The sequence below is a fragment of the Notothenia coriiceps genome, unplaced genomic scaffold, assembly GCF_000735185.1.
Source record: "Notothenia coriiceps isolate Sejong01 unplaced genomic scaffold, NC01 NC01_scaffold00011125, whole genome shotgun sequence".
Classification (NCBI taxonomy): Eukaryota; Metazoa; Chordata; class Actinopteri; order Perciformes; family Nototheniidae; genus Notothenia; species Notothenia coriiceps.
In genome coordinates this window covers 97,905-113,538 of record NW_011343826.1, presented here as the reverse complement: position 1 = coordinate 113,538, position 15,634 = coordinate 97,905, and the positions used below count along the sequence as shown (strand labels likewise).

At 39.2% G+C, this 15,634-nt stretch overlaps 2 protein-coding genes across 2 annotated transcripts in view; both read right to left on the bottom strand.

The window, feature by feature from the left end:
* creb3l2 (cAMP responsive element binding protein 3-like 2) overlaps positions 1 to 8,869 on the bottom strand; it is a gene marked incomplete at its 3' end in the record, with an annotated part of 19,589 nt that extends 10,720 nt beyond the window's left edge. The window contains exon 1 of the mRNA XM_010772308.1: positions 8,381 to 8,869. Coding sequence (XP_010770610.1) covers positions 8,381 to 8,479 — 99 coding nt within the window. The remainder of the gene's footprint in view (positions 1 to 8,380) is intronic.
* An 844-nt stretch (positions 8,870 to 9,713) lies between these two features.
* The window catches only part of ssbp1 (single-stranded DNA binding protein 1), an 11,630-nt gene continuing 5,709 nt past the window's right edge, over positions 9,714 to 15,634 (bottom strand). Inside the window, exons 5-7 of the mRNA XM_010772305.1 lie at positions 14,596 to 14,683; positions 11,212 to 11,300; positions 9,714 to 10,654 (exon numbers count right to left, since the gene is read on the bottom strand). Of these exons, the coding sequence (XP_010770607.1) occupies positions 10,611 to 10,654; positions 11,212 to 11,300; positions 14,596 to 14,683 (221 nt within the window). The 3' untranslated portion in view covers positions 9,714 to 10,610. The remainder of the gene's footprint in view (positions 10,655 to 11,211; positions 11,301 to 14,595; positions 14,684 to 15,634) is intronic.

Sequence of the window (15,634 nt, the reverse complement as noted above, 5' to 3'; positions counted from 1 at the left end):
TAGGTCGTTATTTGGCATATATTTTGCTCGATGTCTTTCCCTCTTCTGGGTGTTTTCACTATTGTTCCCGACCGAGCCTATCACCGTTTTCTCAGCTACTCTAGCCTGGCACACTACACAACAGCCTCCTCTCAACTCCACCATAGTGCTCAATAACTCTATGCTACATCAAGTAACTTAAACCTTTCGTAGGCAGCGCTCCTGCACGTCGGCTAGTCCGACTCGCTCGCTCTCTCCTCTCGCACGCAAGGCCCCCGAGCGCGGAGGCGGACGGCACAGCGAGTGTTGAGAACAACAAACCACACGCCACACTGCAGCCTTATGGCGCCTCCAACAAACGACAGCGGTCGGCGGTGACACGACGCTCCCTCGCTCTCAACAGGAATCCTTGAGCTATTCGTCTTGGCCTTTGATTGTTAAGATTTGCTATGGTTACCTTAGGTTCTACAACCTTTGCCTTGGACTAAACCATGAGGTCGGCGCCATCGAGTGTTGCGACCGGTCTCTCAGAACACATCCCTCCTCGCTCTTCTCGTGTACGTCGCCGTCCTACACTGTGGGGTCCTCTCGTCTTTGAACTCTCGTCAATAACGTTCTGTCTCTCACACAACAAACTCCGTTATTAGCTAACAGACACTAATCGCTAATGCCCACACAAACGCACTTAGTGACGTTCGTTTTACGCCATTACGCTCTCAAATCCTCTTACCGCTACTCCTAACGCGCTGTCGCGGATCTATCCTGCAGAAATTTTCTCTATTTGAACAGTGCGTAAGATTTTTGAACAGATTTTTGCATTTTCTTTTGTGCGTCGTCAAAAGTTCAATTCATTTTTAATGTTCAGATTCTCGGTTGATCAAGAACTTTTTGGTGGTAATGCTCTTAATACTACTTTCTCACCTAAAAGAGCATTGAATACTCTTTTTTATATTATCCTACTTACCTCATTGGTTATAAAACATAATTAATCTCGTCCAAGCATTTCCACTACAGCGCGGTTTAAGCGTGCCGTGCCCTGTCCGTTTTTGGTTGCGTTTCCACTAGGCGTAGTTCCGGCTAGCGGGTACTTTTTCACAGTTTTCTGGCTCTCCAAAATCGAGGTTCTTTCCGGGCCAACAACCGGGCTGAGTATGCTAAACTAGTGAGAGAATCGCTGGCAACTACAACAAAATGAACATATTTTACCGTGATTTAATTGTAATACACGTTTCAAAAATGATGCCGAAATAACAACATACTGATACCGGTTAGTAAAAACCATGAATTAATGCTTTGACAAGTCTGCAGAGAGACGGCAGGCGAAAAACCTTTTTAAAATGCGTGTTTTCTGAATGGAGCTTGGGTAAGCTAACGCAATATATGCTCCGACCGTCCACACTCACAACAACGGCCTACAGACATAAATAAACCAGCGACTGTATTCACCATGACTTTTGTTTATCTGAAGTCAGTTGAGTAGCACTTGAAATGTTTTAGCTCTATGAAACCTGATGTACTTATATGATTCGGTTTTCTTCAAGTTTGTATTTTGTTGGTCGAACACACTTATTGTAAGTCGCTTTGGATAAAAGCGTCAGCTAAATGCAATGTAATGTTTTGTCTAGTTTCTGAACAGATATGAGGAGCTGTGAGCTCTGAGAGCTAACGGCTGATGTTGGTTTTGTGTTTCGCATTGAAGATGACGTCACGGCTCCGCCTACACTGCGTTACTATAGTTACTGCCCCAGTTCCTAAACTGTAATGGAAACGCAGCATAAAGTGAGCCTGGCCTACCAAGGCCTAACTATACCGTACTAAGCCGTGCAAGGCTCTGCAGTGGAAATGCACCATTAGGGTCTTAAGGCTTCTTCTGAGTTTCTTCTACACATAGAAATGTTGGCAAATGTAGCAAATATCTGTGTCTGATTGCCTTTATTCACTTCACGATGCTTTAATCGGAGCCACCTTGCATTGTTGAACTCTTTTGGCACCGTAGATTTACACATGGTGTGCACATGGACTCATGAAGGACACGTTTGTCTCCGAACTGATGCAACTTTTCTGCTGACTTTGAAAGTGGCCTCAAGTTTTGTGCTGCAGGCCGGCGGCCGTTTGAGAGCAAAGCGAAGGTAGTAATCAGTGTGTGAGGGATCATTATGGAAAATCCGCAGGAGCCACAGCTAAATGTAGCTCCCCTGTCTGTCTCTCTCTCTTGATTCTGACTCCCCCCGTCTGCCCCCTCTGGTTTAGCTTCAGGCTCCATAAAAGGTTTTAAATGGATGTGTGTGAGCTTGTGTTTGAGGTTAGCAGGGTGTGGGCTTAATATCCCTGTGAGTAAGGAGATATACTCCCTGCCCTCAAATCAGCCTGGAAGCAGTTTAGTTGCAGCTCAATGAAAATGCAGCTAACTTATTCCATCTCTTATTTTGAGTTCTATTTCATAGTTTTGGGGCAAGAAACAGAAACATCCATGACTTTAAAGTTGCAGAATCATTGCTTTTGGGGCTTGTTAGCAGTTGAAAACATCAAAGTGTTTAAAGCCTGCTTATTAAACAGTAAGGTGCACACTTTGATGTTTTTCTTTGCGGATGTTGCAGCTCATATACTGTCTCAACGTGTACAATTATTGCTAGTTTAGGACAGAAACCTCTCCTGTCTAGTTAACCTTTCTCCCCCCCTTTCCCTCTCTCTCCTCACCCGTCTGTCCTCCGGGGTGAGAGTGGAGACGAGTCGACTCCTGTCCAAAATGCCACAAAGTTCCCCACTGCTCCCATTCTTTGGTCTGCCATTTAACCTCCTTCTCTTCTTTCTTTGTGAATGATAACTCGTCATTCTTTTGCTCTCTAACTTTCCCTTTGTGTCTTTTTGACTCTTTAAGTCTTAATGTTCTCCTTATATTTGTCTTTGGACATTTATTTTTCTATTTCTTTGTTTTTTCTTCTCCTCCCAACTAATCACTCAATTTCGAAGTGTTGCATACAATAGTAAGAAGACCAAATGTCTTACTTAATAATCAATTTAGCAGCATAGTCCTAATGTGGTTTTTGCACTTGCATTTGGAGTTTGATGCTTTCCAACTTTTTTTGTCAGAAAATAAAGTTGATTTTGGAGAATTCTGCACGAATTAAGATTGTGATCAATGAAATCCTTTTTATTTTACTTTGAATATAAGCGTTTTAAAAGGTGCTAAGGCCTGGGTAGTGTTTTTGTCGTATGTACATTTTTGGCAAATGATATGATTTGGGAGAGAGGAAATCGGTTGTCTGGGTGATTTCTTTCAGCTATCTCACCAAACTAACGGCAAATCACACGCAAACACTAACATATATGTGTGAGTGTGTGTGTTTCTTGACATTCAAGCATGCCTTGGCAAGTATCCGCTTCAGAGAGCTCGGCTTAAACGGAGGAATTAAGATGAGAGGCGCGCCGTAACAAGTTCCCCACAGTGTTTGCTCTTTTCCAGGGATTAAAACGATCCCTATGGGGTATGTAACAAGATTTGCATTGACCCAGTTTTTACCCAGAATCCTGCAGGAGGCCATCATTAAATAAGGACTTTAGTGAGCTTGACAATACAAGTTTTAGGGGGAAATCCTGCAGCAAACAACCGGATTAACACATTGAAAGCACTCAAGAGAAGATTTGATTTCTTAAAGACATAAAATATGTGATTTACAGAAGATCATTTCTGAATGATGAGGGATTTAAAGTTGATGGACATGAAAAAGCGAGAAGGAGCAGCTTGTGTTGGAGGAATATGATTAAAATAAAACACAAAGGGAGAGCTGGAAGAGTTAAAAAAGTCTACTACTTGAGTCACGGCTGGATGTGTGTGTGTGTGTTCGTTTAATGGTACTTGATGACCGGTCAGTGTTAGTGTGTGTGTGTGTGTGTGTGTGTGTGTGTGTGTGTGTGTGTGTGTGTGTGTGTGTGTGTGTGTGTTCGTTTAATGGTACTTGATGACGTGTGTGTGTGTGTGTGTGTGTGTGTGTGTGTGTGTGTGTGTGTGTGTGTGTGTGTGTGTGTGTGTGTGTGTGTGTGTGTGTGTGTTCGTTTAATGGTACTTGATGACGTGTGTGTGTGTGTGTGTGTGTGTGTGTGTGTGTGTGTGTGTGTGTGTGTGTGCATGAGAGTANCACACACACACACTGTTTCCACTGCAGGCGTGGTGCCGGATCTTCAGGTCGGTTGACTAATCTGTGGCTGTGTGAGACAGTCAACATTCAATATTAAATTAGATAATTTAATATTGAATGTTGACTGTCTCACACAGCCACAGATTAGTCAACCGACCTGAAGATCCGGCACCACGCCTGCAGTGGAAACAGTGTGTGTGTGTGTGTGCTGCATTATAATACACAGGTGTGTCCCTCTACCTGCCTTAAAGGTTGAGAGGTTATACGAGTTGCAATATAGAAAACTGGCATTCAAACCGGAATGTAACTAATTACTCAGTACTTTTACTGAAGTAAAGGAACTGAATATATCACACTGGTACAGACAACAGAGACACTTGACCTCTGATGGTCAATAAAACGTGACTACATGTGAAATTATCATCAAAATCAATCATTTATTCATTATCTGTATACAAGCTATGGCTGGTGTGTGTGTGTGTATGTGTGTGTGTATGTGTGTGTGTGTGTGTGTGTGTGTGTGTGTGTGTGTGTGTGTGTGTGTGTGTGTGTGTGTGTGTGTGTGTGTGTGTGTGTGTGTGTGATAGAGGGGCAGAGTGAGGCCACCGGAGAGCAGGATGCCCTGCCCCGACGGAGAACAGGCTGTGCACTGTGGATCCAGATGTTTACCTTTGACTCCATGAGTGTGTGTGTGTGTGTGTGTGTGTGTGTGTGTGTGTGTGTGTGTGTGTGTGTGTGTGTGTGTGTGTGTGTGTGTGTGTGTGTGTGTGTGTGTTCTTGTTGAATGAAATAAGTGTGTGTATTCAGATCCTTTACTTGAGTCAACGTTCTAATACCACATTCAAAATGTTAAGTTTGGGTAAAAGGTTTGAACTACTTCTGGGTGGTTTGATCTCAAGGAATGCTTTATATAAGATCATATTTTTGTATATTTGTCACACATGGGACATTTTTCCAATAACTATGGACATTTCTAACCTTTAAGTAATTCTCTGATATTCTTCTGACTTTATTCACACTTTTATTATGCTTCCTACTGCTGGAATGTTTAAAGTTGTGCTCATTTGAACTCCTTTATATGATGTTTTTTAGTTCTGTAGCAATGCATTATTTCTATATGATCATCATATGTCTGTTGTTTCACTATCCTGTGAGAACAATGTTAATCTAAAATGTCCCCAGGTTTCTCAGACAAACAGCCCTGTTATCAACTTTGTGACAATGCATTATCCAGCTGATGCAGATTAAGTGGATGAACTACTGTACTCTGAAAAGTAAGTGAAGCTGTGGAGTAAAGATGTGTACTGGTGTAAAGTCCAAGTACCTCAAAATGGTACATAAGTGCAGTACCTGAGCTTTCAAAGCCATAATGTATATTAATAACAGTGCTGCACTACAGCTGGAGTTTTATTCAAAGAAACAGGTGAGTCTTTATGCAGGTATGCTGAGTGTTATATAACCCTGGAGCATGTGCAGAGCAAACATCTGCATGTGTCTTCCTCTCTCCACGAGTACACCATGTGCTGAGCAACATGCCAATTTTCCTTTTTTGAAAGGCAAAAGTATGTGCATGAAGTAGCATTTATGTTTAAAGCCACTCCGTTTATTCCTGAATGGGAATCCGAGTGTCCTGAAACAAATGCCAAGATTTAAGAACAAGCATTTATCTCCCAGCTGTGCCTTAATGCATCACAAATAATTAAACAATTATTGTTTTCAGGATTGAATCATCAATACATCAAAGTATTTAGAAAGCATAACAGCAAGACGAAACCATGAACTGAAACAAAACTGACTAGCAGGGTCTCTAAGGTGTAATAATTATGAACATGCAGAATTTTAATTCCAAAAGAAATTGTTTTCTAGATATAGACTAATCATTTTGTCTATAAAAACATCAGACATTTCTTTAAATATCCTGTTTTGTCAGTCCAAAAATCATTTCAATTTCTTTTTTGATCAACTCATCAATGATTAGCGACATCATTTCAATCATAAATCATTCTCTGATTACAAAATATAAAAAATTATTGAAGCAGAACATGAAGAATCTTTCCTCTAATCTGGATTTGTTTCTGAAAGAATAACTGTAGTCATTTTTGATTAAGTGGTTGATTTCACCTCAAGTTGCCCTCTCTAAAAATGGATCTTCATCACGTCACAGAAACACGTAAGACATGTCCATTATTAAGTCAGGATGACGTCAAAAAGGATTGTTGAGTTGTAGAAGAATGGAGATGAAAGACGAAGATCCACCCCCACACTGAGCGTTTGTTATTATCAGAAACCTGAAGAACTTGATTATTAAAACCCTATTTGACCAGAGTAAAGACACAGAGGAGGTGGACTCTATTTGTGGTGCTAACTTGTGTAATGTTAAACTTCAAAAATGTGTACTGTTGTGGATACTTTTATATACCCAATTGACTAAATCTATTATGTGATTCAATCATTTGCTGTTGACATGACATAAGGAATGTGAGAGAACCAACACTCCCATAATCCAACTTGTATTGAACACTCCCAAGCTGGTAAATCAGCATGTGTACATATTAGAGTCTAAAATGTAACCACAAGTTATTCTGACTTTAGTAGAAGTACTCATTTTGCAGAATGGATTGACTTGTAAAAGTAAGAAATAGAAGCTCAAAGTGCCTTAAAATTAAAAAATAAAACCATTAAGATTTAAAGACATTCATAAACAGTCATTAAAGAGCCAAGAAAAAAACAATTAAAACAAGCAGAAATGGAACGAGACAGGTATACAACACAACAGTAAAAAGTTGAGTATAGTTTAAGAAATTGATAGTTATTTCATTTTGAGTATTACTATTAGTGTTTTTTATTTAATAAAGGATCTTCAAACTACTCATAACTAACTGGGAACTTAAATAAAGTAAAGTAGAGAAGGGAAAAGCAGAAGTTTGATTCCCACACATGCTGCCCACAGAAGGGGAGGCTTTACGTCGTTGTGAGGAATCTCAGGTCAACAAACCCCCGGAGAGAGAAACTGAGAGTGACCCAACAAAGAGCCTCACATTCAAACACTGCCGTCCTCATGCAGCCCCTCTCTCCCACACACACACACATACAGTTCATGCCTCTCCTATATGTATATAGAATATTCTCCTCACTCAACAAGAGCATCTTAGTCCTGCTGCTCCACACAACCTGGCCTTTGTGTGCTGCAGGTAAAAAGATTTATATTCATATGTTCGGTCTGAGGATCAGAACACACGGAATGTGCCTCTGTTCATTGGTGCATACATAAACATTGTTAAAAGTAAGAATAATATTGAAATAAAAGGTTAAAATCCAAGCGGCACAGCTCAATATCAATATCCTCCTAATATAGGTCAAGATGTAAAAAACCCTGCATTTCCCATAATGCAACTTTCGTTTCAAAACAGACGACTTTCAGAAAGTGGAAATACCATAGTCTATCGATACACTACACGTAAATGATACTGAGGTAAAGGAACAGAAGAAAATGTACTCAAAGTATCAAAAGTATGCGTTACGCAGAATGGCACATTTAACAGTTTTTGTATTCTATGTAGAATATTATACGATTTATTTTTTAATCACAAACCATTACTTGTCAGAGCTTTTCCTGTTGGGGATTGTTATTTTGGGGCCATTTTTTTAAACTTTTGTATTAGTTGTATTGTACTTCAGTGTAGCATACATGATATTAATGTAAAGCAGTTAAAAATACAATATGCCTATCTGAAATGCAGTGGAGTTGAAGTGTCAAGTTATAAAGTGCAGTACTTGAGGTTCAGATGCTGCTCTTTAAAATGAACTTGTGTTTTGTGTTTGTTTTTTTGCCATTATCCTCTCCATCACGTCATTCACTTTTGGACAGCAAACAAACATAATAATCCTGTTACAGAAAATAGCAGCATGATTAACTCTGATAGGAATCAGACAGGAATTGTAGCCTCGAGACATTTAAAAGGACGTACATTTACAGCTTTTACCTCACAAGTCTTTACCTGTCTGCAAGTTTTCCTAGAAGAGTGCGAGTGTCTGTGTGTGTGTGTGTGTGTGTGTGTGTGTAGTTTAGACCTCTGTGGTGTCTGATTCCTGATATGCAAGCCAGCTGGATCTTATCCCCAATAAACCCAGATGCACCCTTCCTTGTCTCCACACACACACACACACACACACACACACACACACACACACACACAAAAACCATTTCCCTCCCACCTCGTCTCAATCAAAGTGAGATAAAGGTGATTATTTCTCCGATCACTCACATTGGTGTAGAGCCCACAGTCGATCTCCCCGGCCTCCGACAGCTCACTCAGGTTCCGGTCCCAGTGCAGGAACGGCTCACTACTATCCAGGATCTCCATGTTTCCTCCACACACACTCCCTCTGCACTTCTGCGGGGTTTGTTGGTGTTTTTGCAGGTGAAAAAGCAGTGAAAACAGCAGCGGGGCTTAGTTGCAAATGTAGTCAAGTCGAAAGCTCCAACTCCGCCAAAGAAAAAAGGTCCCGACAACTTGTGAAATAAATGAATTAGAAACACGTCTCGTTGGGTTAAACTTTGGGGTAAATGTGTGAGAAAGTTGCAGCAGTCAGACAGAAGTGTTGTTGTTTATCATCCCATCTCTTTCTGCAGCCCCTCTACTTTTCTCTTTTCCTCCTCTTCACAGCCCAGACACACAGGAATGTGGATGGGCGGAGTCACACAGAAACGGAGAAATAAAATGAGAATAGCACAAAACATTCAAGGAATCAGAAAAAGTGAGAGCGTCTTTTAATGTAAATGCAATGTAATACATCGTTGATTAAACGAAGAGAACAAATATATATATATATATATATATAGTCCATGGTAAAATGTGAAGTGACTCAATTGTTCCAGCTGTTTATGGCACTTGCATCAAATAGCTAAAATAACGAACTAGGCCTATCATTTCCGGTAATGGATTTCAAAATAAAACGATCACTATTCATAAAGTAAATTGAAGTTCGATGCAATATAAAGTTTTGATAACAGTAGAAAATAATAAAATTTGAAATTATAAAGAAAGAAACTATGTGTATATATTGGTTATATCATTTTATTTTTACCCTAAATCCTGTAATTTACAAGTTTTGTGCTTTTATTTTTAAATGCACTCAACCTATTCCGGTCTCACGCAGCTTTTTAAAAACTGGTTTCTAAACAACTCATGGTCCCGCCCATATCAAGCTTCCTGACCAATCAGATCATTTTTACAGCCTTCCTGGCCTTTAACTGACAAGTAGCGCAGCTAATCAGTAAAGACTTTGAGAAAACCTGCAACCAATCGTTTTTAGCCAAGAATACCTTTAGCTTCAAACCGCCCCCACTGTCAGGGAGCCAGCGAGCATCCACTAGAGAAATATGGTTAAATGTTCTTATATATTTGAATATGTAATTGTTTGTATACGTTATTTCAACTTTAATTATTCTATTATTGATTTTTTGATAGTTTGTTTAGAATGCTTATGTTTTACTTGTTCACCTCTATAAAGCGCATTAAAAGTGAATTTATGAGCAGTTATTAACACAGTGAAATTAAATCATGAGTGAAAATGAACAAAATGTTAAGACAAAAATATTTTTGAAAAAAAAGGTGTATTATAGCAACCATTACATGGAAATTAACCAACAGTATTGACATGATAGAATCAGTCTCAGCCTGGGGAGGAAATGACAAACCGATGAGAAATAACAACTGACAAAAAAAGTGACAAAGCAGAAAACAGGAGTAGACAGAACATAAAAATCAAACAATGTTCTGTTTTAATGCCCTATTCAGGGTTATCAACACAAAAACAAAATGCAGGAGGACGGGAAGAAAATAGCTAATTGAATTGAATGCGTTTCCTGCATGCTGGTCTCTTTCTTTTCTTACTCTAAAGAGTTTCAATCATCCGCATATTTCTGTCCAGTTAAACCACCTTCTTTCACAAGAGATTTGCATAAAGAGAAGTGCAAGAAATACATATAACACAGAGACAAGTCAGACCAGTACAACAAATGCTTTACTTTGTTTAAATAACCAATAACATTGAGGCTGAAGAGATGTTGTATTAACTAATGCAAAAATAATCATTCCTTGGGTCTATGATCCTAAACGTGAGTGAGAGTTGCTCTTAAAAGTGTGACAACTTTTACAACCTCTTGTACTTTTTTCAGTGTATTTTCACCTCTTTAACTATTATTTCAACACTATCTCACACATCAAACAGGGCCTGAGATGTATCCTTGTAACATTATTGTACAGGTAGCACAATGAAATAATAATCAGTGTGTCTTTTGTACTTCACAGGTGGGTTCTTTCTGCTTGTCTTGATGCTTTAAAGTCAGCAGGAGGCGCCACAGTCAATGATGCGAGTGTCGCAGTATATCCTTTACTTTGTTAACTTCAGGTTCCCAATCTTATTTTTGTATAAACAAGAGAATAAAAATAAGAATTTGTCTTGTTGGGTGGAGACAAAGAGGAAAGGGCTTCATGATTTTTCTCGAACGTTGTCACTCAGAAAGACGATGTTGTCTGAAAAAGGGAAACAAATCAGTTTTCTAAACAAATCCGACATTAGAAGAATTTCCCTAAAAATGTAAAATTGTCTGCAGCCTTCACGTTGAACAGTTAATTCAGACTTTTAAACCCACATTTACATTTCTAAAATTTGAACTTATAAGATCTGACTTTTATCAAACAGTTACTTCCGACATCAAGTGTTAAATGACATCACTTTAACAAAGAATTAATCCAAATCCTGCACTTTCTGCAGATTTCCAGAGTGCATATTTAACAAGGTAACTCTGATTTATTACCCCACAATTCATTGCAATATGAACGTGATGTTGTATTTTTGGCCCAAAAAAACGAGGTTAATAAGAATGTGTAGACAACCATTATTTACAACGAGAAAAATATGTTGAAATAAATGCTTTAACAAACATGTAGAAGACATTTTAATAGAGGTGATCGTAATGCATTTGATTATGCAGCATACACTTTAAAAGCTGTGCAACGTTATATGTAGGCTAGGAAAAATGGCCAACATATTAACCAATACAAGGACTTTATATCCGTTTGTTCCATACCTGCGATGATGGTGGTGGCCTGGCGTCTGACTTGGTTCTTGTCCACGTATTCTCCGTAGTCCAGTTTCCCCTCCACCAGGATCCTGGATCTGAAAGAGAATGTCCCGATCAGTTGCATAAAAGGTAAATCTTTTCCGAGGTCAGGTTTGGCAGAAGTATATAGTGATGGCAGATTTATTTTTACCATCTTGCACTTGGAAATAACACTTTGCTAAAAAAAAAAAAGGCAGGGCACCGAAATAAGGGGCTTGTATCTAAAACCTCAAACTGGAATGAAACTCTAACCGGAAATGACCTAAACATATTACTAGTCTATTGCTCAAAAAAATGTTATAATGAAAAACAATCCCAACAAAATTAAAAACGTAACACTTTAGTTCAGTTTTAGACCTTCACATCGAGTAAAAAGTAAAACTCCACAGAGAAATCATCCACTTTGGACTAAAGTGTCAACTATATGCATGCTATAAAAATAAATACTCTAACTACCTCAAATTACATTTTATTAGGGCTGTCAAGTTAAGGCGTTAATAACGTGTTAACTTCAACTGAAACAAAATAAATTGACGCCACTAATTATTTTAACGCGCGATAAACGCATGTTTATTTGTCCTCGGTCCGCCCCGTAGTTTCAGAGCCCAAAGGTTTGACGTTGATGTTAGTTGGATGGTGGGAGATTCTAGCGAGAGATATGGATACAAAAAAAGGTGTTTTCAACAGCAAGCCAAGCACACAGCTGATGCTGACAGCCCCGCTCCCGCCCGCTTGAAAGTTTGCCAGGGAGACGCCTGGACAACAACAGCGATAGCTAAATGGGTGCCTACAGCTTAACATTGTGGAGGACGAGGGGCTGCGTTAGATCATTCGGATCGCGTCGACTGCACATCACAGCGCATTATTTTGACCCACAGTGGGAACTTCAGTCTCATGCTTTGACTGTTATGAAGACAGAGGAGCGGCATTTCGCCGACAACTGTAAACAGGCTTGTCTGTTTGAGCAACTGGCTCAGTGCAAAAAAGTACACAGGGTTGGGAGAGAGTGTAAGAGAGAGAGAGAGAGAGGTTCCAGGTTCTTGTGTTGAGAATATTCAGGAGAATATTTGTCATTGTTCAAATGATAATAAACAAACATTTGCATAAAGCATATTTTTCCACTCATGTTGATAAGAGTATTAAAAACTTGAAAAATATTCCTGTAAGGTACATTTAGAGCAGATAGAAAATGTGCGATTAATTTGCGATTAACTATGGACAATCATGCGATTAACCGCGATTAAATATTGTAATCGACTGACAGCCCTACATTTTATACGACAATATCAATATGTCAATATTCAAGTTTCCTGAATATCAATGTTAGACTGTTAATGTATAAAAAGGCCAGATGGGAAAATCTGTTCTTGGTTACAGAGTTTCTGTTAGATCTTTTTTTTGTCGGCCAACATGTCCGTTAGAGTTTCAATCTTCCGGACAAAATGAGAAAAGTGGCGGTCAAAGGTCTTCTTTGTTATTTATTGAGCTTTAAAACAAATTGATAACAACTATATTAAAAAAAACTAATTATAGTAGATTAACTACATTATTCAAAAGTGTACAGTAACTTTGGATAATAAACCGAGCCTCTCTTTTCCTCCCTCCCTCTCCTGACTGCCCGTCTGTGTCTCATGCGGCTCACTGATCCAGTAATGAGTGACCCGGGCCGAGAGTAAAGAATAAACATATTTATAACTAGTTTATAATAACTGGTTCCAGAGGTAGATAAAATAGCTAAGTGTGTTAGTTCTAACTTGAAGTGTGTTTTGCTCTGCTCACTGGTCCTTTACAGCGGACAGAGCTGCATCATGTGGAGCTGCAGGTGATCATAGAGCTGCATCATGTAGAGCTGCAGGTGATCATAGAGCTGCATCATGTAGAGCTGCAGGTGATCATGTAGAGCTGCAGGTGATCATAGAGCTGCATCATGTAGAGCTGCAGGTGATCATAGAGCTGCAGGTGATCATAGAGCTGCATCATGTAGAGCTGCAGGTGATCATAGAGCTGCATCATGTAGAGCTGCAGGTGATCATGTAGAGCTGCATCATGTAGAGCTGCAGGTGATCATAGAGCTGCATCATGTAGAGCTGCAGGTGATCATAGAGCTGCATCATGTAGAGCTGCAGGTGATCATAGAGCTGCATCATGTAGAGCTGCAGGTGATCATGTAGAGCTGCAGGTGATCATAGAGCTGCATCATGTAGAGCTGCAGGTGATCATAGAGCTGCATCATGTAGAGCTGCAGGTGATCATAGAGCTGCAGGTGATCATAGAGCTGCATCATGTAGAGCTGCAGGTGATCATGTAGAGCTGCAGGTGATCATAGAGCTGCATCCTGTAGAGCTGCAGGTGATCATGCAGAGCTGCGTGTCTCTGTCAGCAGCAGCTGATCTGATCTGATCTCTCTCCCACGTCCGATTAGACTTCTCTCGCGTTTATGTCCATATCGATCAGATCTAGTTAGTTCTGGCTAATGATATAACTGCCTGCTGGCACCTAAACAATAAGCGTTGCTTGGCAACGGGTGTGGCGGCAAAGTATAGCGCAGCATTATGCATTTGTTTACATGAGGGGTCAACATTTCCGCTTCAGGAGGATAAATCTCTTTCTCCACATTAAATGTTAGACATTAGAATGTACTCTTGTCTGTCACAGAAGTGGCGCAACTGATGCGGTATTGAGGGGAAATTATTTAAACCGGAGAGATTTAGATTTGCCGGTCTTCAGCATATTTTACCGGTCATAGTCCGGTAATTACCGGCTAACGGAAACTCTGTTTGGTTATATTTAACTTTACTCTTTGAAATGTAATTTATATATCTGACAAACAAAAAGAAATATCATTACAACGATGTGAAAACATAAAATCTAAAAAAACTGCCTGCAATGGTTTCCAAACAGGAATATTTCACGAAAGAATCTCTCACTGAAACACATTTATATCATTCCACTGCTGTCCATCTGCAAAATGAAGGTTTTACAATTTCATGCAAAACATTTCTAGATTCCTCGCTGACAGAAACCAGCAGCTGTGTAAGCAAAGGCCTACAGTGGATCATCCTGCAAGAGATTATCTTTGTACGGAGGTTTTTCAGTCTGTATTTCTGTTATGAAACTAAACCACAGGAATCTTCTGTACCCTCAGATAAATGTAACCACAGCTGCTGTTCTTTACAAGGCGAAACTAAATTTGTATGTAGGACGCTGGAAAAATACATTTTAGAATAGAGTATCACTCTTAGAGAAGCAGTGTTGCAGACATCACATTGTAGAACCCCCCTTCGGCTTGCTGTACGGTATAATATTAAAAAAGTAAGATAACTTAAATAAAAAATAAGTAACCAGTCGTACCCTTTCTTCACGTGCTGGTAGGCCACGTCTCTCAGACCTGGTTTGAATATGGACACTCGATGCCATGTCGTCTTCTGACTGATGTCACCTGGAGACAAAAAACAGCCCCTCATTAAAGATGGACACAGTGCATTACCAAAAACCCATAAAAAACATCTTACTTATGATGTGGTTTTATTAAATGTGCCAAGTAGGACTGTCTTAGGGAAGAAAGCTTTTAGTTGTGCAGCTCCACTAACTTGGAACAGTCTGCAAACATGTTTAAAACTGAGCACTTTGGTTCCCCTGCATCATTTTAAAACTCGGCTGGGTGACATGCTGTTTGATACTCATGGTACCTGTCACTGTAAATAGATTTGTTACATGTGTAACCAATGTGCTGCAGGTCACCCTTGGGGCTTTCACCTGGTTAAATAAAGGCTACAAACCAACAAACACTATAAAAATGCTATTGTTTTTAAACTGTATTAATTTAGCACCCTAGAGTTGTAGCTCAAAGTGCTTTAACACAAAGTAAAGAAACCAGAGAATAAAAAAAAAAGAGATACAAATGTGTGAAATACTCCAACCTAAAACAAGGAAAGACTCAACATTTAAAAAAAAGAGTGACAGTTATCAGTGACAGAAATCCCATTTCTATACGTTGTTGTGTTTTTTGACAATGTTGCTCATTGTTGTTTTAAATCACATTTTACTATACTATATAATGTTATGCACGTTTTTTGATATTGGCCAATAATAAACTTTCATAAGAATTGTTTTGTTTTTAATCTACTACCGTATACATTAGGACCCGTCTGATCCCTGTTGAATAATCTATATTTTTAAATCCTGCACATAGGAAATCAGCGCTTTATGATCTGTTAAAGTCAACATTNGTTGTGTTTTTTGACAATGTTGCTCATTGTTGTTTTAAATCACATTTTATTATACTATATAATGTTATGCACGTTTTTTTATATTGGCCAGTGTGAGAAAAAGTTTTTAGAGAGTACTTGTCCATGGACAAGTGAGTTTGGCAATTTACTTGTCCGAATAC